At 42.6% G+C, this 25,751-nt stretch overlaps 3 protein-coding genes across 17 annotated transcripts; 1 reads left to right on the forward strand and 2 right to left on the reverse strand.

Annotated features, from left to right (window-relative positions):
- Positions 1-7: 7 nt before the first annotated feature.
- On the reverse strand, positions 8-4,155 carry LOC117764828 (haloacid dehalogenase-like hydrolase domain-containing 5). 2 transcript variants are annotated; one of them, XM_034590906.1, is made up of 8 exons: positions 3,992-4,155; positions 2,720-2,923; positions 2,495-2,607; positions 2,318-2,411; positions 2,207-2,240; positions 1,927-2,101; positions 1,592-1,780; positions 8-1,173 (listed from the first exon to the last, which is right to left on the reverse strand). In XM_034590906.1, the coding sequence occupies exons 2-8, from the start codon at positions 2,864-2,866 to the stop codon at positions 777-779; spliced, it is 1,149 nt and encodes a 382-aa protein (XP_034446797.1). In that variant the 5' UTR covers positions 2,867-2,923; positions 3,992-4,155; the 3' UTR covers positions 8-776. The 2 variants fall into 2 exon arrangements, with proteins under 2 accessions (XP_034446797.1, XP_034446796.1); XM_034590905.1 differs by lacking the exon at positions 3,992-4,155 and adding an exon at positions 3,697-3,987.
- Positions 4,156-5,038: 883 nt separating this feature from the next.
- cnbpa (CCHC-type zinc finger, nucleic acid binding protein a) lies at positions 5,039-9,673 on the reverse strand. Of its 10 annotated transcripts, none has more exons than XM_034591799.1 (6): positions 9,526-9,673; positions 7,529-7,649; positions 7,272-7,337; positions 6,669-6,725; positions 6,195-6,393; positions 5,039-6,051 (listed from the first exon to the last, which is right to left on the reverse strand). In XM_034591799.1, exons 2-6 carry the CDS (start codon positions 7,644-7,646, stop codon positions 5,934-5,936), a joined length of 558 nt encoding a protein of 185 aa, XP_034447690.1. In that variant the 5' UTR covers positions 7,647-7,649; positions 9,526-9,673; the 3' UTR covers positions 5,039-5,933. The 10 variants fall into 10 exon arrangements, with proteins under 10 accessions (XP_034447690.1, XP_034447688.1, XP_034447686.1 ...); XM_034591797.1 differs by having other exon boundaries at positions 7,523-7,649; XM_034591795.1 differs by having other exon boundaries at positions 7,523-7,649; positions 9,494-9,629.
- Positions 9,674-11,155: 1,482 nt separating this feature from the next.
- raf1a (Raf-1 proto-oncogene, serine/threonine kinase a) lies at positions 11,156-24,100 on the forward strand. 5 transcript variants are annotated; one of them, XM_034591790.1, is made up of 18 exons: positions 11,156-11,251; positions 15,938-16,164; positions 16,295-16,407; positions 16,546-16,648; positions 16,742-16,899; positions 17,316-17,405; positions 18,539-18,692; positions 19,170-19,289; positions 19,462-19,486; positions 20,210-20,319; positions 20,485-20,602; positions 20,779-20,863; positions 20,966-21,142; positions 21,223-21,269; positions 21,371-21,489; positions 21,633-21,764; positions 22,642-22,776; positions 22,863-23,003. In XM_034591790.1, the coding sequence occupies exons 2-18, from the start codon at positions 15,964-15,966 to the stop codon at positions 23,001-23,003; spliced, it is 2,028 nt and encodes a 675-aa protein (XP_034447681.1). In that variant the 5' UTR covers positions 11,156-11,251; positions 15,938-15,963. The 5 variants fall into 5 exon arrangements, with proteins under 5 accessions (XP_034447681.1, XP_034447683.1, XP_034447680.1 ...); XM_034591789.1 differs by lacking the exon at positions 11,156-11,251 and adding an exon at positions 12,740-13,227; XM_034591788.1 differs by lacking the exon at positions 11,156-11,251 and adding an exon at positions 12,742-13,268 and having other exon boundaries at positions 15,934-16,164; positions 22,863-24,100.
- Positions 24,101-25,751: the final 1,651 nt, after the last annotated feature.

Consider the following 25,751-nt stretch of genomic DNA (forward strand, 5'->3'; position numbering starts at 1 on the left):
TGTTGTGTAACCGTTCCTCACATTTTCTTTAGTTAAGGTATTTACAATGAGTGAATTGTTACAAATGTGGGACGGCAAAAGGATTTGATCGTCGTTTTACTTCTGGAATTTAATTTTCTACTTGATAATAAACAGGTTATGGCAGGAAATATATGGACACACTGATGAACGTCTCTGATCTGTGCAAATACTGGTCAACGCTAACACAGCTAGACATAATCCAGACAGACAGTACTCTTAAGAGGACAATATTGCACATCAAACAGTTGTAATTACAGTACAAGCATTACCATTATATTCATGCATAGATTTCCCAAGTTAAATGGATAAATGACTTAAAATGAAATGATAAAAAAAAAAGTCAAAGTAAGAATAAAGGTAAAATGTTAAAATCTCAATATGATTCATAAAAACACTTGTAATAAATATAGGATGATTTAAGGATTTGTAACAATCTAAAACATTACTATCATCTAAAAAAATACTTAGTAGGATAAAATAAGGCAGTTCTTAAACCTTTCGTTGATGAAAATCAGGAATTTAAAGACTTTCACAAAAACAATGCAAAAGGGCAGTAGACATTAAAAGATTCACGATTGTTTTTCTCTAACGTTTGTCTCAGTGTTGAAAGTTTATGCGCTGTCAGGTGATAAAACAATGTCCACAGTGTTAGGTTCCTATGGGTTTACGCATTAAATGGTAAAATACCCAGTTTAATGCTCCACGCCTCCTCTGCCGGGGGCCTCGTATAAACATAAAGCATCTTAGCTGGAACTCTACTTAGGCACAAACTTCTCCTGCTCAAAGATCAGGTCGACGGCTTCCGCCACGTCCTGCACGATGTGGCCCGGTTCCACCAGCGCGGGGTCGAATCTGAAGTCCCGGTGCCCGTGGAACACCGTCTCTTTGATGCAGCGGTTCGCATCCGAGGGCACCTCCGCGTTGGGGTTGTAGACCCCCGTGCAGACCAGGACGGACTTACAGGACGTGGCAGAGGGCAGAGCCAGCTCGCTCTCCCACAGGTTGTCAATGTCCTCATCCTGGGGCACCGCAGTGGTGGATCCTGTGGCAGCTGCCATTTTAGCGACGGCTTTGGGGTTCTTCCTCGAAACTCTCTCCTCCAGGTAGCGGTTGTACAGATTGGCCCCATAGATGTCAGTCATAAGATTATCCCTGAGAAGAGGCAGTATGCACAAGTCAGACATGATATTAATATGTGCAACAAAGTTTTAATTTCCTGCTGCTCTATGCTTCTTCTCGGATAAATGAGCAATTCAAACGATTACATACTGAAGGCACAAAAACACAGAACAGGTGTGCCGGCACAACAGAAGCAATTGTGATTTAAAAAAAAAAAAAGCTGAAGTGAAACATGCCAGTTCTGAAATGACTGTGTGGTGTGTTCACTGTCACGCATGTATTTTCACACCAAATCATTGAGCAACATCTAAATAAAGTTACGTCCATTTTATCTGCTGCTCTGTGCCTGTTTCCAGTGCTTTCAGTTTCATTAGACTGCATCAAAAGTGTGGGGCAGTGTTTCCCATGTGTTGTTAACTACATAGACAGCAAAAAAAACTTGGTGTCTTACCCTATAGCATAAAGGGAAGTGATGGGAAGTTTCCATTGCCGCTCCATGGCCTGGCTTCTGATGAGGTACTCTGCAAAGTGGTAGGTCAGCTCGCTGGGTTTTCCCATGAGAGCCTCGTACTTCAGCTCTTTACCCGTAATCTTCTTATAGATGTTCTCTAGACACACGAGAAACGTCCCATGGCCAAACCTGTGACAGAACGAGACAGCAGAGGTTCAGAAAGGTGAATCTCCTCATTCATTTGGCAGCTTCCGAGGCCTGTGCTCGACTCGCTTGTGTTGATATGTACAATTATTTTTACAGTTTCCGTGACAACGCTTATTTCCAATGGTTACCGTGGAGAATTGGCCTCAGCCATCCACATGAGGTCCATGTTGCAGGTGAGCAGGGGGAGGTGAGGCCTCTTTTGGGTTTGGTGAACACTGCTGAGGTTACCGTTGGTCAACAGAATGTCGATTATCAGCTGCAGGTTGGTCTCCCATCGGATCGGCTCCCCGAACAGAATCACAGCTGTGTGGGAAAATATACAAGAAGTTGCATATCGCGGGCATAGTAAAACAATTCTCACAATACAAACGGCTATGAAACCTTTACAATAAAATAAGATGTTCGTACCTTCAACCTTGGGATGGTTGACCACAGCACTGGACTGAAATGAAAGAAGGAAAAGTCAACACATGACCTTATAATATTTATATTTCTACAGCCCATTGTTCTATATCTCACCGGCAGTTTGGGTCTCCTGTTGTGATCCACCATGTCCAGCAATGGGTACGATTCCCTCAGCATATCGATACTCACAACATTATTAAAGCCCAAACTGTAGGAGAAATGACGAGCGTTATTCAAGTATAACTTTTAAATAAATCACTCATAGAATAAACATTAAAAACTCCAGGTTACTTTTTAGCTATTTCCAGAACTGGTCCCTGTCCCGACACCAGCACACACTTCTCATGGAACTTCTTGAACATCCTCAGTGGACTATGGGACATGATGACTTGATCTTGAGTGATCTGCAAACACAGCAAGTGTCAGGAGAGGTTAACAGCAGTGGTGACCTTGAAGAGGTGTGTGTTTTATTCAATCCTCACACAACAATCACAAATCCTCTGTTTCAGAACTCACAGGTACTCCCAGGATGTGGGAGAGCTGGTCTGCCTTCTTCTGCCGGAGGCAGTTCCCTGCATTGGTGACGAAAACCACCGGCACCACAAACTGTCCCTGAGAGTCCACCAGCTTTTCGAAGGCCTTCTTGGCGGCGGGGATTGGCATCCTTCCTCGCACGAGCACGCCATCGATGTCAAACAACAGCCCAAAGTTTGGCTGTGGCTGGAGGGGCACAGGTTAACCAGCATATAAGCAGCAAGCCAGAAAATCCAACAGGACAGTTGAAAAATAAGCCGATCAATGCAGATAAAGGACGGTGTCTGATATTAAACATGAAAAAATGATCATAATAAAGATGAGGTCACTAACTAATAAGATCTGATGTGTTTGATAACAGGAGTGTGAAATGATTCATCAGAATGTCATATTAAATGGCTTAACTTTATATATATGTTATGTCTGTTGTTATCTATACATGTGACAGTGTTTTTCTAATGACATCAGTGACACATTTAACTCAACGTGGAGCCTTTATTTTATTTCCAGGTTTGCTTTTTTCTCCTATATAACAAATAATCTCATGACACAACATGGAGTCTATATTATATTTGCAGCCACAGATAATCCATAGTGGGAATCCTATGGGGACACAGCAGTACACAGAGGTTGGTGCTTGCATTGTTTGTATATTAATAATACAGCTTTCTTCCCAGGTATTTAATTCTCCTGTAACTGGGGCCCAGAAACCAAAGTGGTTTGCAGAGACTTGTTTTTCTCATGGGGGGTGAAAAGCCCAGCGGAAGCTACATCCCCTGTTGTTTCCATCCCTGCCAACACATCCACATCGGACCAAGTTGCATGCAACACTGTCGGCTAGGCAACGTCGATCTGGCACATTATGATTTTTTTTTTTTAAAAAAGGAAAGAAGAGATCAACAGAGAAAAGCTCCGTGTCGACAAAACGCATTGTTCGCGCGGGGGGGGCAAAACCGTACCTTGCTATTAGACTGAGTTCCGCAAAAGCCGCACCGAGAACCGACAATCCCAGCTTTGCGTCGGGCTTGACGGTTACTCAGGGTGTGCAAGCCCCGGCAGAACGACAGGAGGCCCCTCATCTCCCTTTATATTAGCACCGAGAGGATTTAAAGGAAAAAAATTAAAGACAAACACAAGACAGATAAAAAAGGGAATCAGGACCAGCGCGCGCAGAGCAGGAGCCGGCTCGCTCCGGCCGCTCGCCTCGGTTGCTTTTATTTTTTCTTCTCCTCCTCACCCACCCCCCCCCCCCTCCGATGTTTTCTCGCCTGTTATCCGACTGGGCGCCACCCGATGACGTCACATGAGGAGGAGGAGGATCTCTCTCGCTGCAACTCTGCCTGGAGGAAGGAGCCGCCCGCATCTGCACTCCCAGTGAAACCCCCGCTGCCATTTTAGACTCCCGACGCCGACGTGGAGCTCCCCGAGCCGAGCGCGCACGGACACCGCGGGGGGGGAGGGGTGGGCCCGCACCAGAGCGATGCGTCAAAAAAAAAAAAAAACACGCACGAGCTCATTGATCACCAATTTATCCCGATCGATGTGTTTACTGATCACCTCGGCGTCCAGTGAGCGCGTGGTGGCTCATCTGCTGCATGAGCCCCCACATCCCCTTCTCCATTTTGCTCCCCGGCTCTATCTTTAGGACCCTGAACCGGTTTGGCCTGCCCCTGCGTCGTGGATGCGCCTCGGCTAAATTTGCTGCAGGAAACCAGAAGGAATTCGAACGTGGACATTTAACCCTCCCTCTCCCCCTCTCCCCCATTTTAAGTTTTACCCAGAAAGCCTTTCTTTATTTAGAAGCCTGCTTAGAAACCTGGGGTTTTTCCTGTAAAGATGTAATTCTGCAGACGTCTTGGCAGAGAAGAGAGGAGGCAGTATCATCCACTTTGTTAAATGTTGTTCTGCAGATTAGAATATCTTCCCCCAGGGCATCTTTGAAGATTTCCGGGGACTTCTTCAGGAGTTGCTCAAGGGTGCATAGGCGCCTGGAAATGCTTGTTTCTTGATGTTTAACCTTTCACCCACAATGCTGTCCAGTTGCATATGAACACGTGCACAACTGCTAGATTCCATCACCTGCACGCTGAGTCTAGTTCTTTTATGAGTTTCTTCAAGTGCATTGAGAATGCCCATTAGGATTTGGTGCTACACAAATAAAACTGAATTAGATGAGCAGTTTTGTCTCAATGACTTATCATGCAGGCTTTACTGTAACTCAGATTTGACTTCTTTTAAAGCAATTGCTTTAGTGGAAACGTATAAAAGCATTAAAAAAAAAAACAAGAAACAAAACTCGTGTTACACTTAAAACAGACAAAAAGTCCTCCCCGTGCTCCTCCAACTTTATTGATAGTTTAAAATTTCTAACATTTCTATTTTCTAGGACTTCAGTTGCACTTTCCTTCCGACTTAAAAACTGAGTACAAGCAAATGGTATTTATACAGTAGTCTAAGTGATATTGTACAAAAATAACATTTTGATTTCTGTGAAAAGATTTTTCATTCCCAAATAACTCCTGATTCTGCTGTTCTGACAACTGTTGATGTTAATTTTTTCCAAGGTAAAAAACAAACAAACTCCAAAGCCATTTTTAAAAGGAAAAGTCTACCTTGGACTGTTACATGATATTTAAATTGTAAACAGACTTCTATAAAAGAACATGTTTCTTTTAACACCTCCAAAATTTAATATCTTAACAATATAACATGTAGTTTGTTATCACCCTCTTGGCTGCTTGTTGGGCAGAAATGCTCCAGGTTGTGAAATGTTCCAAACCATACTCTCTTGGCCAACTCATATCCCACTAAAACAAACCAAAATAACCATACATGGAAGTTCGGTTTCTATTTACTCCCTTCTGCTGTCTCATTTTAGAGAGACTCACTTCCACAAGCTCAGAGGTCCTATAGATGCCCATGTGTGTAGTCCCATTTTATTCATCTCTGATCACCAGTGGCTTGGAAAGGGGGGTTCTTTTACAAAGCATTATACATAACACCGCTACCAAACTAAAACATTTTTGTATTGAATGCAGAAAGATATTTTTTCAACCCCTTTCATTGTATATGTTGAGAGGCTCACTGGCCTGGAACTAGCCTCTGTTAGCCAACCTTTGGCCAGCGAAGAGGATTCAGAGAAAATAATACAACCAACCATCAATCTGAAAAAGGGAGGGGCAACAGAGGGCACTGATTATGCGGTGGCTTCGTTGGAACAATCTTTTGCCAGGTGGCCCGCCTTTCCGCAGTTGTAGCAGTTAGTCTCGCCAGCTTTACCGCAGTTCACAGCAACGTGACCAATCTCGCCACACCTAGGAGAGAGGAAATATGTTAGTTTCTTCAGAGAAAGAATGAAATAGGGCAACTTGCTCAAAAGTGAAAGTTAAATAATCGGCGGTATTCATAAAACTACGGCACTAAGGTGACACAAAAAGGAGGACAAGTCGACACTCACCTGTAACATTTCACCTTGTCGCAAAGTTTCTGGATGTGGCCAAAACTACCGCAGGAGTAGCACTTCTGCTCGTTGGCATGATCACAATCACGGGCCATGTGACCAGCTTTGCCGCAGGTGTAGCAGAGCTGCTCCCTTTCCTTTTTGGGCTCCTTGCAGTCCCGGAAAACGTGACCAGTCCCACGGCAGTTGTAGCACGCTAGAAATGACAAAGACAATAAAAATCAACAAGTTTGTCAAAACACAATATAACTAATAAAATATGATGCACTGTGTGCTGACAATGGCCTACTTTTCCCCATCCTTTACCTTTAGGCTAAAACAATTAACTTATGACTTTTCTTTGCCTGCAGCCCATCTCTGCAATAACCCAAATATTAAGATGCTCTGACCATTTCAGATTGAATTTATGAACGTGCCCTTAATCATTTTGGTACAATTTGGTTAACTAGTAGCCTACATGAGCTAACATACCTTGTGGAACGGCAGATGAACTATGGACACTGCTTCTCTCCGCCTGTGTGTGATAGACTTTTCCAAGATGTTTGGACACATTACTCGCGTTTCCACTCACACATGCAAAGTCGTATTGTCAGCAATGACTTTACTGCAAGGTAACCACACTTTTGAAAGTGTGATCACTTTGCAATTTGCAATAAACCGAAGCATCTCTGTCTCTGCGTGTGCACATGTGGTGCATGTGAGTGAGAGCCGCACTCCTGTTACATACACCCTCAGAGAGAGATCTCTAGTCTGAATTAAGAATAGTGTAACGCATCATCGATTAATGTCTAAATCAGGACTAGAATTTTTGAGACAAAATGTGCAAGATAAGTATTGATTCAAAATTATACATAAACAATAACACCTGAGCCTATTGATACTATGGTAATTTAGCACCAGGGCTCATCTAATACAGAGTGTCAGCACCCCTCCTTAGCAGTGATGTATACAATGCACACGCCTTATATGCATGACCTGTCTGATGCTTTTCATTACATTTCAATTGTTCTATCAAATAAAACTTCACACCAACTAAATAGAAATGAATGAGAAGAAACAGAATTGAATACACACCATCCTCAGTTTGGTCACACTCCCTGGCCATGTGTCCTTGTTCTCCACAACGATAGCAAAACAGCTCTGTAATGACAAAGACAAATTGATATTACAAGATGAGAAGTTTGTAATTTATGGCTTTAACTTAATTACTATGCTCCCATCAGAAATACTGGGACACAGCAAGCGCAGTTAAACAGAATAATGTACAACCTATGCATATATAATATTTTATAAAATGTATCTTGCACTGGGTGTGTACAATAAACCTGTACCCTTGGAACGTCCCCGAGCCCGGCCGCGTCCACGTCCAGAGCTGGCATTAGGACAATGCTTAATCCAATGCCCAGAGCGGCCACATCCAAAGCACTCACTGCTGCTGTTCATCTCCATTACCTTAAACAAAAACATAATGTATATCAGTAAAGAAAATTCAGCTTAAAAAGGCGTACCAGCATTTTGCATCCAAACCACAAACAAATACAATTCTTTCAGACGAGATTTGTGGGAAGCACCAACTGCCATTTCCTGGAATGTTTTGTGCAGACTAAATTGAACTTTGACCCCCAGAAAGGCACGAGGTGCATTTATGGGCATTCCTAAAAGACATCAAGTGCTATCAATCATACATGTCACAAAACAATTACTGAGGGATATCAGTTTACGGGGTTTCCATATTCTACATTTAGGTTCAACTAAACACTACCAAGTCGTCTCTCTCGCCGAATGCATGATCGTTTAAGATGCCGTAACACACTTTATTACGCTGAGTATCACATTTGGTGTAAAAACCTGTTGACCACTAGTCGTTGACCAGAGTCAGCTGTTGACACACTGGTAGAAGAACAGCTGGTGTGCTGATGATTTGGGGGTTTTGCTAAGCAGCGGTGGGGGGTGGGGGTGGCGGCATTGATACTGTAGCATCAAGAACCACGAGAATCATGTAGACAATTAAATAATCATGCATGTGCCGGTGAAATGATTTTGACTGTATCCATGTTTGAGTAAAACTACAGTAGACGACACAGGTCGGTAGTGGAAGGGACAGTCTATCATAATGATCTAATCTACAAATCACAGGGAGGGGATTTGAACTGTGGGGTCTATTAAAAATCGGCATTGGGACTAGATCTAACTATTGAACTAACTTACACGATTTCCCCAATGGAATCATGCCGTGATCGCCATAGGCCAAAACTTCGGTTTGCTGACGGTGCTAAAGACATTAGGTTAGGAAGAATGTGAGTTAATGAATAATCACAGTCCTTGTAATGAGTGCCTAAATGGTGACGTAGGATGACAACACGAGGCCGCTGCGCTTCAATTATCATCGCGTTAAGATAGTCAGGGGTAACTTGTTGCTTCTTTTTACCGTTAGCCTATCGCCCGATGGGCCTCGGTTCACATCTTACATAATAATATTTCCCCAGCTAGTTATGGAAATATTTCCGCACTCGCCACATGGACGCTCGTTTTCACGATTCTCTCTCGGACAGGTGAGCTGATGTCATAACTCGGTCCAATCTACTGCTCCACGTTGCTGCTGCTGCTGCTGCTACAGAAATGGCCATGGAAGCATGTCGGCGATCGTATGCTAACTCGCGAGAGCTAACTCCAGAGGGCAGGCACATCTTGTCGTGTCAATTAAACATCTGCAAAGACACGAGCCCAAAGGCCTGAACGTTAGAAATATGACTCGATTCGTATTGTTCGCTCGCTTTGGTCTTTTAAGCTTGATAAGTGCACCTGGGATAATAATTCCGACCTAATTTGGTGCTTGCAGAACCGAATCAAATGCCAAAGGTTGGTGCTAGCGTCGGCCTGGTCACGTTGATCCCCCTGCGAACTCGCGAGACACTCACGCTGCTAGCTAGCGCATGCTAGCATGCCAACGAGCGACCACCACCGAGAAGCACGGTTCAGACGACGATCGCTCCTCTTCCTCCGATAAGAAGGTTTGGATCTTGCACGTATGGTGACGAAGATTTACCGTCGAGGGATTCTGAGGGCTATTCGAGCGAATATGGCTTAAAAACAGAATTTCCCGCGCAGTGCGCACACGCCAAAGTCGTGGTGACGAGCTAACGGTAGCAGGCCGGACACACAGCCCGACGCTGCGCTACACGAGCCACACGAGCACGTCTTCACAAAAGAAACCCGAGCACACGGCACATGTTACACTACAGTCAATTTGAACACATCATAGTTGCAATGTTAATAAGAGTAAAATATCTACTGACCTCATCCATTGTAGGGTTCTTTTAATTCTTACCTTGCTGGCTACCTAGCTGTGTCAGTGTTTACGCCTCCTTCTTTGCGCTACATGCGGTGTGTGAGCAGGAGTTCCTGAATTGTCATTCAGTAAAAAGCCGCGTGCTCATTGGCCGGCCACTCTGCAAGCGGCCAATCACACGCGATGATGTCTAGACACCGCCTCTGTGAATCAGCCAATCACGGCCGCAGAGTGATCCAGTTTCCTTGAATCGATTCCTATCATTAGAAAGTTAAAATCACAAACATGGGTTATTTGTTCTGTGTGATTTTGTTGTACTAATGCATACATTACAACCAGTAGTACTAATATAACTACTACAAAGAAAACACGAACAAACACAAGACTATATAATGATAAGAATAATGATGATAATCTAAAAAATGAAGAACTGGATTTGTATAAGAGCCACAACATAAACACAGTTCATAAAATGTAATTGTTCCAATTTCAACATGAAATATGACATGTTTTCATGACATCATTAGTGTTGGTTGAATTACTCGTAAAATAGAGTAATTTAGCACTTGTATTAGTATAGAAGTACAGATTTGTGAGAGCAACATTAATCGTTTAGTAAACTCTCAGGGTCTCTCTCAGAGTTTTTATTCATTTGAATTGATAACAGTCAGGTCTTTGTTTGTGGAAGCTGAGCAACTTCTCTATAAACACAGTAGTAACTATTTAAGTTTAAAAAAAGAAAAGAAAATGATACAGTGAAAAAATATTGTATTTACCTTACTGAGAATAGTTTAGGGGCAAACACATTTTTAAACTTCCTACACATATCAGAAGTGACAGTCTGTGCAACTAATAAAAACAGAAATTACCTGAAATGTGTCTGCAAGTTAAATTCTTAAAATCACTGCTATAATCTATAATTGTAAGTCTATGATCACAATAATCAAACAGTGGTGTGTGTGTGTGTGTGTGTGTGTGCGTGTGTTTATAATTTCCCAGATATATTATTGAATAGGCCCTGATGTGGATCCTTCTTATTTATAGAGTCCTGATTGCATCACATTTTGAATACTAAAGAACTGATGGAGGCAGCAATAAATCCATGGGTCCTGGAAGCGTCTCAGCTGACTGGCCTGAGTGCTCAGTCAGATCAATAAGTGGGAGAGGAGCAGTCGTCTCAGTTTTAAGGTGGATTTGGTTATGAAGCTCTGAGATGGCGATTTCTGTCCCCTGCTGTCTCCATTTTTTTGCACCTCACAACAATTAATACAAAGCAGGGAGAGATAATAATAAATATTGCATGGCATGAGAATGCATCACCATAATATCCCATGCTGACTGATGACATACATTGCTGCATGTGGGGTGGAGTACCTTAAGAACGCCCCTCAATGACAAAGCCCTGCCCTCATCCTCATCAGAAACAGTATTTGCTATTTCTCTTATTTGCCAGATGAGACGTCCCATTTGAAAATGCTGTTTACAGAAAAGCAAGGAGTTACACTGGTAGACTGAAAGTACAATGTGCTTTAAATAAGGATCATAACAGGGATTCATGAGGAAGATTTCCACCTGAAATTGTCTCCTGCTGCTGCTTCATGGAAACAATGTAAGCTGGAGACATCAGGACATGTTTCCCTGGTTGCTTATGACGCTGTTTTATTCTCAGATGGTGTCAACTCCAGCTTGTTGAAAAGGACCTATGAGCCATCTGTGATTACAGGGGACCCCAGGGGACCCACAACGGAATGATGGTGAACACATGGTGAGTAGTGGAGGTTACAGTTTCACAATGGCACCGTGTCAGGGCCAGTTTGGAAAAGCATAAGCTAGTGTGTTTAGGCCTGTTTTGGAAACATTTTATTTCCATGCAAACTAAAGGATAATCCATTTCTATCAATTTACAGACTTTTTGTGTATGTTATAATTGTTCTTGATGATCTTTCCTACTCTTATGCTGTACCACAAGTTGAATATATATTGTCTTTTTGACAGATGTTTAAGATAAAATAAGAAAATCCTTTCTTTGTGCCACAACAGGGACATTTGCTGTGTTAGAGCAGCAAAGAGAATAGTCAAAAAATAGACATCAGTAAAGTTATAAAAAGTAAACATGTAATACTTATAAATGCAAGGAAACATAACCAAATAGGAGGAATATAACTAATATATACAATGTAAACAGAATATATACAGTGTAAACAGACTTTATACAGTGATTGAACATTAGCCATGAATTGCACTGACAGGAAATGAATATAATACAATGATACAATATCACATTGCTTTTTTTGAATACCAGGGAGGCTCCAACATGATTTCCAAAGTGTTGCACTGTTGCCATGTCTCCAGATGATGGTGCAGTTAATAATGGCTTACGTCTTTACTCCAAACCGGTAGTCGGCCTATTGCTTTTCAAGAGACACTTTTGCACTTTTAACAAAATATGTTTTTGCTTTTGAAAGGACACTTGCAATAAACACTCCAACAAATGCAAAAGATAGCAGGAGCCTATGAGTCCTGCAACCTCAAAAGTGACATACAGGCTACCTGAATAGACTTTAAACGTAGTGCAATTGTGAAATGTTATGATATATTAAGAATCTAACATTTTAAAAATCTAATGTGGATTTTTTATTTTCTTTGCAAAAACATGATTTCCTAAAGCTACACAGTGTTGCACTGTTGCCATCTGTCCAGATGGTGGTGCACTTGGAGTTAATAATGGTTTACTTCTTTACGTCAAACCGGTAATGGGCCTATTGCTTTTCAAAAGACACTTTTGCACTTTTAATAAATGCAAAAACAAGATATATTTTTTGCACTGGTTGCTCAATTTATGAGCAAAACCAACATGATTTCCAAAAGGGTTGCACTGTGGCCAAGTGTCCAGATGATGGTGCAGTTAATAATGGATTACTCCTTTACTCCAAACCGGTAGTGGGCCTATGTTTGGGTTTTTTTTTGCTTTTCAAAAGACTCTTTTGCAATTAATACTTAAATACAAAAATAAATTCTTTGCGTTGATATCTCAAACACACCTTTCTTTTGCTTAAACATAAAAACCTTGCCTCTTATCCTCAAAGGTGACATACAGGTTAACTAAATAGACTTTAAATGTAGTACATATGTAAATTGTTATAATATATTAAGAATCCAACATTTTAATAATGTAATATAGTGTTTTTATGAGTAAAAACCACAGTAACAGTGAAGTGGGAGGGCTCAAGTTTGCGCAGTGTGAGTGATGCTCTCAACTCTTGTTGAGCCTGGGAGCTCCTGTTTCGATCACTGGCGTCAGACGGACGCACGACCCGGACTCGAACCTTTTTTTTCTCTCTCTCTCTCTCTCCCCACCTTTTCTCCCGAACAGCGTGAATGTTGTTTCAGAATCGCCACTTCTGGGACTTTTAATTTGAAAGCGCCTCACGGGACCTGGAGAATATCCCTCGTCGTGTCACTTTGAGGGTCCGGCGGATTTTTTCCTCTCCGCCGCGACAGGCGGATTAAAACGCGTTTTATCTCAGTCAAAGCGGCTCGTAAACGACTCGCACCCACGACCTCGACGTCTTCACGCCGTCGCCGCATCCACCGGACACCAGATTAGTCGGCGAAGTGTCCAGGTTTCACGCTACTTCGGCTTTTTCCTCTCTTCTTTGAATGCGTTGCAAATATGATGATGTCACCGACGCCACTTTTTCCTGAAGTTATGGCGGAGCACAACTTTCCTAACTTCTCTTGGTGAGCGACACTCTCCGGGCTTCGGGGCTTCCAGCTGCACGTTGGGGTTTGTGTGTGTGTGTGTGTTTTAAAAAAAAAAACGAATGTAAAGTGTTTTAACAGCTTCTCCGCGAGGCAACACGACCGAGTGAAAGGTTTCGTCAGAGGCGGAGAGATTTGAATGGAGGCTAAAAAAGCCCCGAGCTGTGCACCGGAGCTGAAGGATATAGTTGGTGTGCGAGGGCCCGCGGGCAGAGTTTCACGGTTATATCTGGACCCAGCAGGCCCCGCATCGAACACACGTTCACTGTGCACGCGTGGATTCAAATGTTTGGTGAGATGTTTGCTTTGGAACGCGTCCTCTCCGCTGCCAAAACACTCCGGACTTCGATCTCACCTCCATTTCTGACTTTTCACCACTTCAGGCCACTCTCTCAAACTCCTGTGTGCATGCAGCACTTGTGAGTGTGTGTGTGTGTGTTTGCAAAGTGTTGACTGACCAGTTGGGAGTCAGGTTTAAAGGTTCAGTGTGTAAGATTTAGGTGAAAGGGATCTTTTGGCAGAAATTGAATATAGTTGTGATTAAAAATGGGATCAAACTATGAGCCCTATAGTTTCTGTACACACCAAAACTCTCGGATTACTCCTCCAATAACTGAATTATTATATTATATTCACATTTATTTATTTTAGTCATGTTTAGGCAAATTTGCCCGCTTGTCTCTTTTGTCGTCTAATGTATTTAGTCTTTTGTTCCTCGCTCTATGTGCAATGCCCTTGAAATGCTGCTGTAACACTCATTTTATTGGGATCATTAAAGTCTATCCATCTAGCTAGCTATCTAAGTAGCTATCTATCTAACTTTCTAAGTTGTACGAATTGTTGTTTTCTTTACCCTAGAATAGGCCCTTTATATTTAAATACTATTATTTACATCGGGAGCGGGTCCTCTCTACGGAGGCCGCCATTTTTTTTTTTACAGCCGTCCAAACTGGAAAAACTGAAGACCTTCTGAGTTTTTATGACAACTGAAGGCTACCACAGGTTCTCCTTCATATTTGGAAGGGGATGGTGAGGCGAGGGGTATTCAGCTGCAACATGCAGCTTCACCACTAGATGCCACTAAATTCTACACACTGAACCTTTAAGCAAATAGCTGCAAGAGTCTTAAGGATTCAGGGCTTCACATTGTTTCTTGTTGATGCCCTTTTCTGGACGGATCACAGCTCTTGTTTTGAACACAATTCCTGCAGCCTGGTGGGAAGGGTGCAAGAGTGCGACAATTTAGTTCCTGCTCTTCTGTGCTAGTGACATACAGGTGTGTGCGTGTGTGTAGCAAACCACCGACTGCGGTCATCATCTCTGCAGCGTTAGCATCTCTTTGTATAAGACACACCAGAGATAATTGAGACTTTGGAGAGGTGAAAGTATACACTTTGAAAGTGAACACCAAGAGTGTGTGTGTGTGTGTGTGTGTGTGTGTGTGTGTGTGTGTGTGTGTGTGTGTGTGTGTGTGTGTGTGTGTGTGTGTGTGTGTGTGTGTGTGTGTGTGTGTGTGTGTGTGTGTGTGTGTGTAGCCCTTCAGTTTGTATTGAAAACAAAGCAGAAGAGGGAGACTATTTGTTTGTAATGGGTACGTCCAGCTTGAGTTGAAACAACTTAAGTTTTTCAGGTCACTGCCTTGTTGCTATTTTAGCAAAATTTTCCCCAAAATACACTTTTTTGGGGGGGTTTACCAGGATTTCTGATTCTTTTCCTCTCGTTATTTAATTAGACTTTCTCTGGGAATTTTTTAATCCTCTATTGTATGTTATGAGTTGAGTTTTAGTCGCCTGACAAGATTGTGACCGTTGCGTATTAATGTTACACAAATTCTAAATTAATATAAATCATGGTTGGGATATTGGAGCCCAACAACCTCTGATTAAAGCAGGGAGTACAAGACAATTTTTTTGGTTGAATCTACCTTATTAAGATTCTCTGTTTTGTGGATTACTGGATAATGAATTTGAGCTGTTGAATGAATAGGTTTAGATTTTCGCAACAGGCCACTTCCTCGTTGTCAAATCCTTTATTGTTGAGTTCTAGTTGTCTCAACACACAGAAGAAAGGGTTTGCTCAAAGCATATCTGTAAATAACGCGACTGACCTCTACGTTGGCCTGAGATTCTCTTTGTCTGAGTGGATTAGTTTGTCGACATTACTCCGGTGCTGCCTTTCAAATGGAAGAGAAACCGAGTCGCCACAGCACAGCAGATGCCACTTTTATGTCGGAAACTCCTCATGTGGGTTATTTCATAAACAACTAGTTAAATGAGCATGTGAGACCGCTAAACGGGTCCGAACTTTTATTTTTTCTTTACTGAAAATGACCCCAATCGCGCCATCATCCAAGATTATGTTTGGAGATTACCTCTGATAAGTCCTCAATGCCATTAACCAAATCTATCGTTGTTTTCCTACTTTTGTTCCTACTGCTTTGCCACAGCCACTTTCTCAGTGAAAACGCTTTTAAACCACTTTTCAAAAGTACAGGACGTGGTGTTTGCTACTCTAAAGACAGATATCAGGGAATCCATTTAAGCACGTACTCAAATAGAGTCTGCACACCACCAATGTCCTTACAAAAAAGACCGAGAGCTAATGTAATATTAATTAAGAAGTCACTTGGTGAGCATTCTGAGTACTAATACTGTTGGTGTGTGTGTGTTGCTTATTTTTTTTTTTTCAGACCACTGAGAGCACTTGGCTTTACTAATGGAGCACCTCCAGGGAGCGTGGAAGACTCTGAGCAACGGCTTCGGAATGAAGGACTCTGCGTTCGAGGGCCCGTGCCTTTCACCAACCATGGTGCAGGGCTTTCACTGCCAGCGCCGCTCCTCAGATGACAGCAAGATGCCCGACTCCAAGACTAGCAGCACTATCCGAGTCTACCTCCCAAACCAGCAACGCACTGTGGTGAGTCCATTTCCACTGCAAGTAGAAAATTGCAGACATAAAATAAATCCTTGGAAATGCTGCACTGTTACGCAGTTTTGTAAATGCGTATGTTGCTGCTTACATCCTGATGAATTTGTGTGGTGTACAGGTAAACGTGCGACCGGGTATGACTCTGCACAATTGCCTGATTAAAGCGTTGAAGGTGCGAGGTCTGCAGCCTCAGTGCTGCGCCGTCTTCAGGCTGCATCCAGGACAGAGGAGGTGAGCTCAGCACCGTTGGGGGTTTGAAACCAGGGAAAATAAGATCTGAGTTTGCACTGGTCACATTCTTACTCACTTCAGTAATTTTGTCTGCTTCAAAGTCCCTCCATGTAAATCTTTTTGGGGATTTTGTTACAGTAAAAAACTCCGGATGGATTGGAATACCGACTCCAGCTCTCTGATTGGGGAGGAGCTGCTGGTGGAGGTTTTAGATCACGTTCCTTTGACGACGCATAATTTTGTGAGTACCTGAAGCGCTTATGAAATCCTCAATGCTCTGTGTGTCACCGCTTAAGTAATAATAGATTTTTTTTTTTCCTGTCGTTTTTTTTAGGTCCGGAAAACATATCTGAAACTTGCTTTCTGTGATATTTGCCAGAAGTTTCTTTTGAATGGTTTCCGTTGCCAAACGTGTGGTTACAAATTCCACGAGCATTGTAGCACCAAAGTGCCCACGATGTGTGTGGACTGGAGCAATATCAGACAACTCCTGTAAGTGTCTTCAGTACATTATAGAACAGTAACTTTGGAACATTACATCAAGAACTATTAAATAGAAATATAACTTGCCATCCTAAGCCCATTCTCTGCGTGTAAGCTTTTAGTTTTATTAAATGTAATCAATTATAATCTAATAAAACCTGAAGTAGGATTCTTAGTGCATTAGAAAGTTTGTAGTTGATGATACTGCAGGTCTAAGCTTGGGTAAGTTCCCATATATGCAGCTTTTCATACTTGCACTGAGAATAGAGGCTTATTAGCGTTGGTTTGCATCCATTATGTAGGAGTGTAATCATTCAAAGATCCATATCACTGACAGAGAAGAGAGTCAGCTGTTATTTGATTTACACACACACACACTCTTACAAGCTGCACACTATTCACTGTCTATTTCTCTCTGTTTTCAGCCTGTGTCCAACACCCGGTGAGAGCGGTGCTCCGTCACTGCCGTCGCTGACATCCCGGCGAATGAGAGAGTCCTTAACACGGTTTCCAAGGTGACGTGACATACCCATGTGTTGCTTTTCATTAACATGAGCTAGATTCATCATGTAGATGTGAGGAAACCTAATATGGTTGGGATATTGGGACCTAATTATCAGGGTGTTCCTCAGACCAGCAATGTCTGATGAAAGCAGGAAGTACAAAACAACAATTAACCTTTGTAAGTCCCTCAGCTAAGTGGATTACTGGATAATGAATTTGAGCTGTTGATTGAATCTATTGTACATACGAGTTGAGATACATTTGCAGGTTTAGGAGGAACGCCCCTTCTCTGATAGCATTTGGCAGCTCATTCCACCATCGGGGAGCCACAATCGAGAACAGTCTCGACTGAAATCGCCTCGCTAGTAGGGCTGGCAATGAAGGAAGAAGGAAGGAACATAACCCTCTCTGATTGATTTGACTTCTGCTCTCATTGCAAGAGAACCTCAATCTTAATTGAATTAAATCCTGTTTTTAATGACGTCCTCAGCTTTATGGGGGCTAAGCAGTCTGAGGGCTGATGTAACGCAATGCGTGAAAAGGGCCTGTTGTTTCAGGAGCCCTTAAAATAGTTAAAAAACACTGCGAGCTGCCAAAGTAGCACTCAAAAAGTATCAAGTTGCTCCATGCAGAGCAATCTCAAATGCTCTTTTGAAACATAGTTCTGTGCAGCCAAAAGGGGGATTGTTCTCAAGGAGTGCACTCCATGGTCATAAGTGTGATGTAATACGATCTTTGTTTACATACCTCATTCAGCTAGGGTACCACTGTCCCCATTTTATCCAGCAGCAGTAAAATACACTAATAACTTCTTCTCAGTTTATCTTTTTTGGTTATATCTATTATTTGTAACCATATTTGATTTGCATGTGTGATGGTTTTTTAGTTGATGATAAACAACCATAAACAACCATTCTTAAATGGGTTAAAGTGAGAGAAAATGACAGAAATGAAACCAGAAAGCCCCTGCGTCAACCACAAGGGCCACACCCACGGCGGCCCAGTTTTAAAGAAGTGACAGAATTCAGCATCTGTTTTTCTTTTAAATGTCGGCGCTGTGTGTCATTTTGAAGCAGGGGCCACCAGATCTTGGCAAACAATTGCTGCTCAATCTTGAATTTTGATCCTCATTTAACCCCCGCAGCTCAGCCCACCGATATTCCACCCCTCATGCCTTCAACTACACCACGCCCTACCCACCCACAGGCGTTGGTCTCTCCCAGAGGCAGCGCTCCACTTCCACGCCCAACGTCCACATGGTTAGCACTACCCTGCCTGTAGACTTCAGCATGATTGAGGTAACTACACACCATATGGGCCCCTTTGGTTCTTCTGTAGCTTCACGCTGCCAATCCTAAAATATCTCCTGCCACAGAGCCATCCTGCCCTCTTATGAACATCTCAGGCATTCCAACTATTCTCACCTTTCTCTTTTCTATCTCTTATCTAACTCTGTGTTAAATATTCCACCTGGACACAGCCAAGCCTGTTTCCCCTGATAGCATCTCCTCTTAGCGATTTTTTAAAACTGTGTGACACTTGACTTCCCCCTGTTCAGTTCTAGTTTCTGCTTTTTCACTGCCTGTGTGCTCTTGCACAATTAGGTCACTAGTTCTGCATGCTTTATAGAATATTTCCCCTATATTCTGTCCAGGTGGAAACCTGAGCATCACTCTTGTCGTTGTTCCTTCCTCACTTTACTTTACTGTGTCCCTTTCCCTCCTTTCCCCTCCTTTCCTCACTGGCCTGTTGTATTGTACCCTGTTGGGGAGTAGCTAGAATCCCTGAATACCTCCCCCAGCTCCTGGTGCCATAGATTCTGGCTGAAGAGGAAAGTAGGTATTGTGCACTTCTCCCAGTCTATTGTTGAGGCCTCACCTGAGAATCCAGTAAAGGTTAGAGAGCAGAGTGTCTGTGTGCAGTCTGAATGGCATGCCTTGCAAACAGGCTATCTGCATTCACATCTTAAGTATGGAAGTCAAACCATGAGTGACAGTACAGTGTGTGGTTCTCTGTTTGAACAAACTGACAGAACCTTTGTTTGTTTTTGTTTTTTTGCCTCTCTAGGATGCAATGCGTGATCATGACTCGGGTAAGTGTTAGCTCGGTCAACCCTTCACCCTCACCGCAAATATAATCTTCTTAGGTACATAGTGTTGCTCAAATTCTACTTCTTCTTTTTGAATTGACTCTATAGTTTTTATTCTCATCACAGCAACTGACCTTGAGGTTCAACCATTACATAATAGTCATTATAAAAAAAATAGAGAAGCGGTACAGACTAATCATGTGAGATTGATCTAGATGTCATGTGATGGGCCATTAAACAAGAAAAAGGGCTTATCATTAATCTCAATAATTTGTTTTTCCATTACCGCGGTTGTTTCTGTATTATTAAATGTGACAAGCCCGATTGGAGATTTGATTTATTTTACTGTTTCCAATCATAGCTCTGTTTTGAATGGGTGAGACTGAGATTTGAGACAAAGTCCAAATGTCACCATATATTGTCCACTACAGAGAGTTTGACCTTTTCTTGTGCACAGAGAGTTATTATATCCCACTGTGTTACATCCTAAATAGTGATTCAGAGTACATGGTCCCTACAGAGTAATATCTACCATTATGTATTTCACAGACAGAAAATGTGTCTAATTTATATGACCTGACTAATTGAAATAGTTTTATTTATTTTTTGCCATCTGACACACTATATAGTCCTACACACAGATTTCCACCTACAGTGTGAAGCAAATAATTTTGGACACTAAAATCTTCCATCCTGAATCCTTCTCTTCCTTTCTGTTCTTTGAAGCGGGGAGCTCCCCCAATCAAAGCCCTACAGGCTGGTCCCACTCCATGGCCCCTGCACCTAACCAGCGAGAGAGGGCCCCGTCCTTTAATACGCATGAGAAAAATAAAATTGTAAGTTCCACTCTGTGTGCCTCGTCTTGTGCGTTGTAGATCGAGTAAATTCTATGAGAGCGATTTGTGCAATCAAACCCACAGAATATTGGTTTATGATAATCTCATGTTTAATTTGAGTCACTCACACATCATTTGCACTTTCTGTGATTCCTTTTGATACAGAGGCCTCGGGACAAGCGGGACTCGAGTTACTATTGGGAGATTGAGGCCAGCGAGGTGTACCTGAATTCCCGCATCGGCTCAGGCTCCTTTGGAACTGTGTACAAAGGGAAATGGCATGGTAGGAATGCATTTCAGCTGGGGCAGGGCAGTTTCAGGTGTAACCACTTTCACAGCAAACTACACCTAAGACTTAAAAGCATTACTTGACACATTAAAGTGAGCACGTAGCACTGGTTGCCAAATGGGATTACAATAGAATTCATCAAGGTTGGTTAAGGAGTGTTTTTGTTGCAGGTGATGTAGCAGTGAAGATTTTAAAGGTGACCAACCCCACACCGGAGCAGTTCCAGGCCTTCAGGAATGAAGTGGCTGTCTTGAGGTAAGAGGCGTGTTGAAGAGTGTTGAATTCTTTCGTGAATCACCTTCATCCTAAACTAACTTTGTTGTGGTGATTTCCTCTTCCCCTTCGACTGTGTCGCAGGAAAACACGACATGTCAACATCCTGCTGTTCATGGGCTACATGACCAAGGACAACCTGGCCATCGTGACTCAGTGGTGTGAGGGCAGCAGCCTCTACAAGCACCTTCATGTCCTGGAGACAAACTTAAAGATCATCCAACTCATAGACATCGCCAGGCAGACAGCTCAGGGCATGGAGTGAGTCCCAGATGGGAAATAGTTCTGATGAACAAAAATAAAAAAACGAGATCTCTATTTTAATATACGTCTATTTTCAGCTACCTGCATGCAAAGAACATCATTCATCGTGACATGAAGTCCAACAGTATCCTTTTTTATCAGCTGTTTAAGAGTGTTTGTACTTGAAGTTGCAGATAAAAGCCCTTGAAGTGTGTTCTTGCTGTAAATTCCTTGACAGTGGTGTAGATATCTTCTTGCATGAAGGGCTCACAGTGAAGATTGGGGACTTTGGTCTTGCAACAGTGAAGGCCAGGTGGAGCGGCTCCCTTCAGGTGGAGCAGCCGTCTGGATCCATTCTCTGGATGGTGAGTAACCCGGCTTATATTTCACAACAGCAATGAGACGATTGCTTTGAGAAACTTGAGCTGTAAATAACAATAAGTAGACAAACTAAAGAAAGTAAACTAGAAAATGTCCTCCCTCAAGCTTTTCCCCTCTGTGTCCACAGGCTCCTGAGGTTATCCGAATGCAGGATAACAATCCCTACAGCTTCCAGTCTGATGTCTATTCCTATGGAATTGTTCTTTTTGAGCTCATGACGGGAGAGCTCCCATACGCCCTCTTAGCAAATCGAGATCAGGTAAAGTCATTTATTTATTAGTTTAGTAGTAATACTGCTCATGCTAGTACTATTAAGACAATAATGAGAATTACACACTTTGTCCTCCAGAAACTGGGTTTTTTTTTAACTTATGGAAAACGTTAGGCTTGCAAGTTTTTGCTACCTTGTTAGATTTGGTTATGTCATACAGAGCTGTAGCCCCACAGTCAGACATGTGTTTAAGCCCTGGTCCTCGCCTGGGTCCCGGTGTCAGACTGCAAACCCAAGCCAGGAGGTGGTGGAAAGACACTGGGTCGCTGTCTGAAGGGGGTTGTGGAGCTGGCCGCGGGCCCACCACGGAACAGAGGCGGACGCCCTGGAGCCACTGGCCTAATTTTAGACGCCGTAACACAACCCAGTATGTGTGTGAGAAAAGGGGTGCATGGGTGCGCATATGTGGTCTGTGGTTTTTCATCCTCTTACAGGCCACAAGACCTGGTTTGGGTCGTGTCTGGCTCCTTGTTCCGCTCAGTGTACTGTCTCTATTTAAATCAGGCTGAAGTTGCAGTACAGAATGTGCCCATAAGTGCTGTTATGATCCACTGTTGCACCCCTGGTCTCCTTGATACTGTAGAATGACTTTGTACTCAGCTGACCTGGCAAGCACATAGAGTACTCCTATCATCCGTTATCTCTGCAGCATCATGCACTCGTGCCTTTACAATAGCTCCAGTGTTTCAGATGCCTGTCACCTTAGACCATATTTATAAAGTATCTCTGTGGTGGACTGCTGATGTCAGATTGTTCAGGTGTCTCCTGTCTGTCGCACTGACTTGGCTCAGTAGTTCAGCTCTAGATTATTTTATCTGCACTCCCTTAGTCTCATCAATCCTTTGTGTCACCCCCCCCCTCTCAGATTATCTTCATGGTGGGAAGAGGATATTTGTCCCCAGACCTGAGTAAGCTCTACAAGACCTGCCCCAAAGCCATGAAAAGGCTGGTGGCCGACTGCATCAAGAAGCTCAAGGACGAGAGGCCGCTCTTCCCGCAGGTGAACACAGCTCTTCATTAACTGCGAGCAAAGTTAATGAAGAGTGCTTTGTTTAACTAAGCTTTATTTTTTCCTCATTCCTGCAGATCTTGTCCTCCATCGAGCTTCTCCAGCACGCCCTCCCCAAGATAAACCGCAGTGCCTCGGAACCGTCCCTGCACAGAGCCTCTCACACCGAGGATATCAACATCTGTACTCTGACTTCCACCAGAATGCCTGTGTTCTAGAGGCTCGGACAGCACCGTCCCTCCTCCTCCTCTCGTCACACTTGCCCCTCCTCTTCCTCTTTGAAATATCCTGAATAGTCCAAATGCTCAGTACAACCAAATTCTCTACATGCAGATGCCAGTATAGGTGTAAAAATGTACAGCACATGCAATCAATCATAAACCCAAGCTAATCAATAAAATGTGTGAGGATAAGAGGAAAGTGTGGAGAGAAGCGCATCTGAGTTTGACTCTGCGAGGGGCTGAGTGATGATGGATTGCAGTGGACACAAAGAATTTGCCATAACATACATGGAGGTGGTGCCTTGCTTACCACTGCACATATTAAGAAGTATGCAGTGGCTCCGCGGTGGCAGTGCATTTGGTAAAAAGTTGTAAATACACGCACGCACACCTACCGAAGACAGCGATAACTGGACATTGAAGGAAGCTCGAGAAGGACAGACGCGTCTCTTGATTCGGGTTCTGTGATGTGAAGCACACCCGTCAATCCGGTCGCCCTGGTTTCTGATGAAGAGGACCTTACCTGCCTTAAGAGGAAACAAAGCCTGGACAAAGATCCTGCACAACTTCACTTCCTCTTGTTATCACAAACAAAGCCGTTGGATGTAGTCCACTTAGTTGCACAGTAGTAGTTAATTTTACATTGTCTTACTTGATAATGGAGTAGATATGGGAAATTTGTCCTTTTTGTTGTTGTTGTTGTTGTCATGATCGTCTTTGACTTCTTTTTATCGTCTTTATTTTTTCGGGTCTATTTGGAGGAATTAAAGCCTGTCAGACAGTGAGCATGAGCGATGATGGAAAACTTTGCACATCTCAGCAAAAGCAATGGTTATGTTTCAACAGTGGTTTGGTAGCTCGGAGTAAACTGAACTGCAGAGAACCCCCACATTCTCATCGGTCCGTCCATGCGTTGGTTATCACGAGCTGGAACTTTGGCGGTTGTCTTAAATATTTAAAATGATTTTTTGGAAACTAATTTGTATTTGTTTATCATGTCTCTTTCAGGAGGTTAAACGTTTTATTGTGAACTTGGTGAGAAAGTTGTCTATTCAATATTTTAATAAAATTAAGTTAAAATTTCTTTGCCAGAAGAGATTGTGTTGGTCACCTTCTTGCTAAGGAAATCCATTTCTGAATCACTGTGTTAACAATGTGTCGCTTGACATTCGGACACAGGTGAGATGGGCAGCTGACACCAGATTACACCGCCTCTCCGCTTGTTCACTAACCATAAACTCCCATACACGTGTAAGACTTTGTGGAAGGGTGCAATGTTTGCTGCAGCAGTAGCAACGTGGTGTGAGCTCACAGAGGATCCAGTTCAGACACGCAACCAGGGGATTCCACCATTGGCTGGTGCCGCTGTGCTCTGCGCAGCCACTGGCAGGCACAGTGGAACAACCATCATTCAGCAAGGGAGGGACGCAGTGGAAAGAGAGAGGACAGTTATATTTTGTTTTAGTGTAAACATCCAACATGTAGTTCCTGCTGGGCAGGACCACTTGACTTGGTTCAGTCCCAAGTGCAAATTTATCATAAATATGGGGAATACTTGCTGTGATGAGAAGGAATTTGTGTGTGTTGTTTTTAATGCTTGATGGCTTTTTGTAATCAGCCCAAGGCAAGAAACCTGATGGCAGTTTTTGAGTATTTTAATCACATGTCTCAAAAAGCCCCATCTCAGGGTAAAACAGGCCTGATCGTCATCGAAAGTGGAGCAACACAATAAGAGCGAAGCCATGGGCCGACCGCTAGTTGTCTATTTTTAAACCCCTTTTTTTCTTATGTGTTTATCTGTTCTATTTCTGCATTCTGACAAGCCACACAGGCCAGAATGAAATTAACAGAGCCAAACGTCCCACTTCCCTGTCCTACAACAGCGCCATCTCGTGGTTGTACCCTCATGATGTGTGTGAGCATGCTTTATATCCTGTAAAACCATTTACTGTCTACAGACCTGCATAATAATCCTTTAACAGTTATTCTTCTATGACAAGAACAAAGTCATATGTTCAAATAAAGTACATTTGGTATCAGCAAAATATACTTTAAATGTCAAACTTACTCGTTGTTATACTTGACTTCTGCGGCCAATATGTTATTATGAAATATGATTAGGTCATATGATGCATTAGGAGATATGTAGCAATTTATTGCTGTAGACGGCCGAGGTTGAGCCGGTCCAGTTGTTCCTAAATCTCAGAAGATAAATCTGAAGGCTCATGAGCTGATTCATTGGGTTAAAAACGGGGAAAAAAACATGAAGGTCCACAACACAAAGCAATTTTCATTTTATTTTCTGTCATCTTTAATGTAAAATAATCGATAATTTGACCTCTTTTACCTCAGTGAATATATTTTAATTTCAATTTTAAAATGAATTAGTAACTTGCTGTTGAATAAAATATAGTTGAATAAGTATCTGGGAATTTATCTTAACGCTTAAAAGTATTTTCATGGCCAGGAGAAGTGTTGAGTGACTGGAGTGAAGCACAGTCAGAGAGAATTTTGACGAGGACAGATTTAGCTACTATATATGCTGATATAATGATAATACCAATGTGATTTGACAAACAATCTTTATTAGAAGCTCCTCCATCACTTCACAGTTCTTGCTTCTCTCTATTACGGCCTCCAACTCTATTTGGGAATAAAAAAACCTTTTTGCTTTCATATGTCAGTGTGGTTTTCGAATACTCCACCAGTAAAAGACCAGGTCTTTCTCCACGATGCTGAAAACGT

This window comes from Hippoglossus hippoglossus, chromosome 7 (assembly GCF_009819705.1).
Source record: "Hippoglossus hippoglossus isolate fHipHip1 chromosome 7, fHipHip1.pri, whole genome shotgun sequence".
NCBI lineage: Eukaryota > Metazoa > Chordata > Actinopteri > Pleuronectiformes > Pleuronectidae > Hippoglossus > Hippoglossus hippoglossus.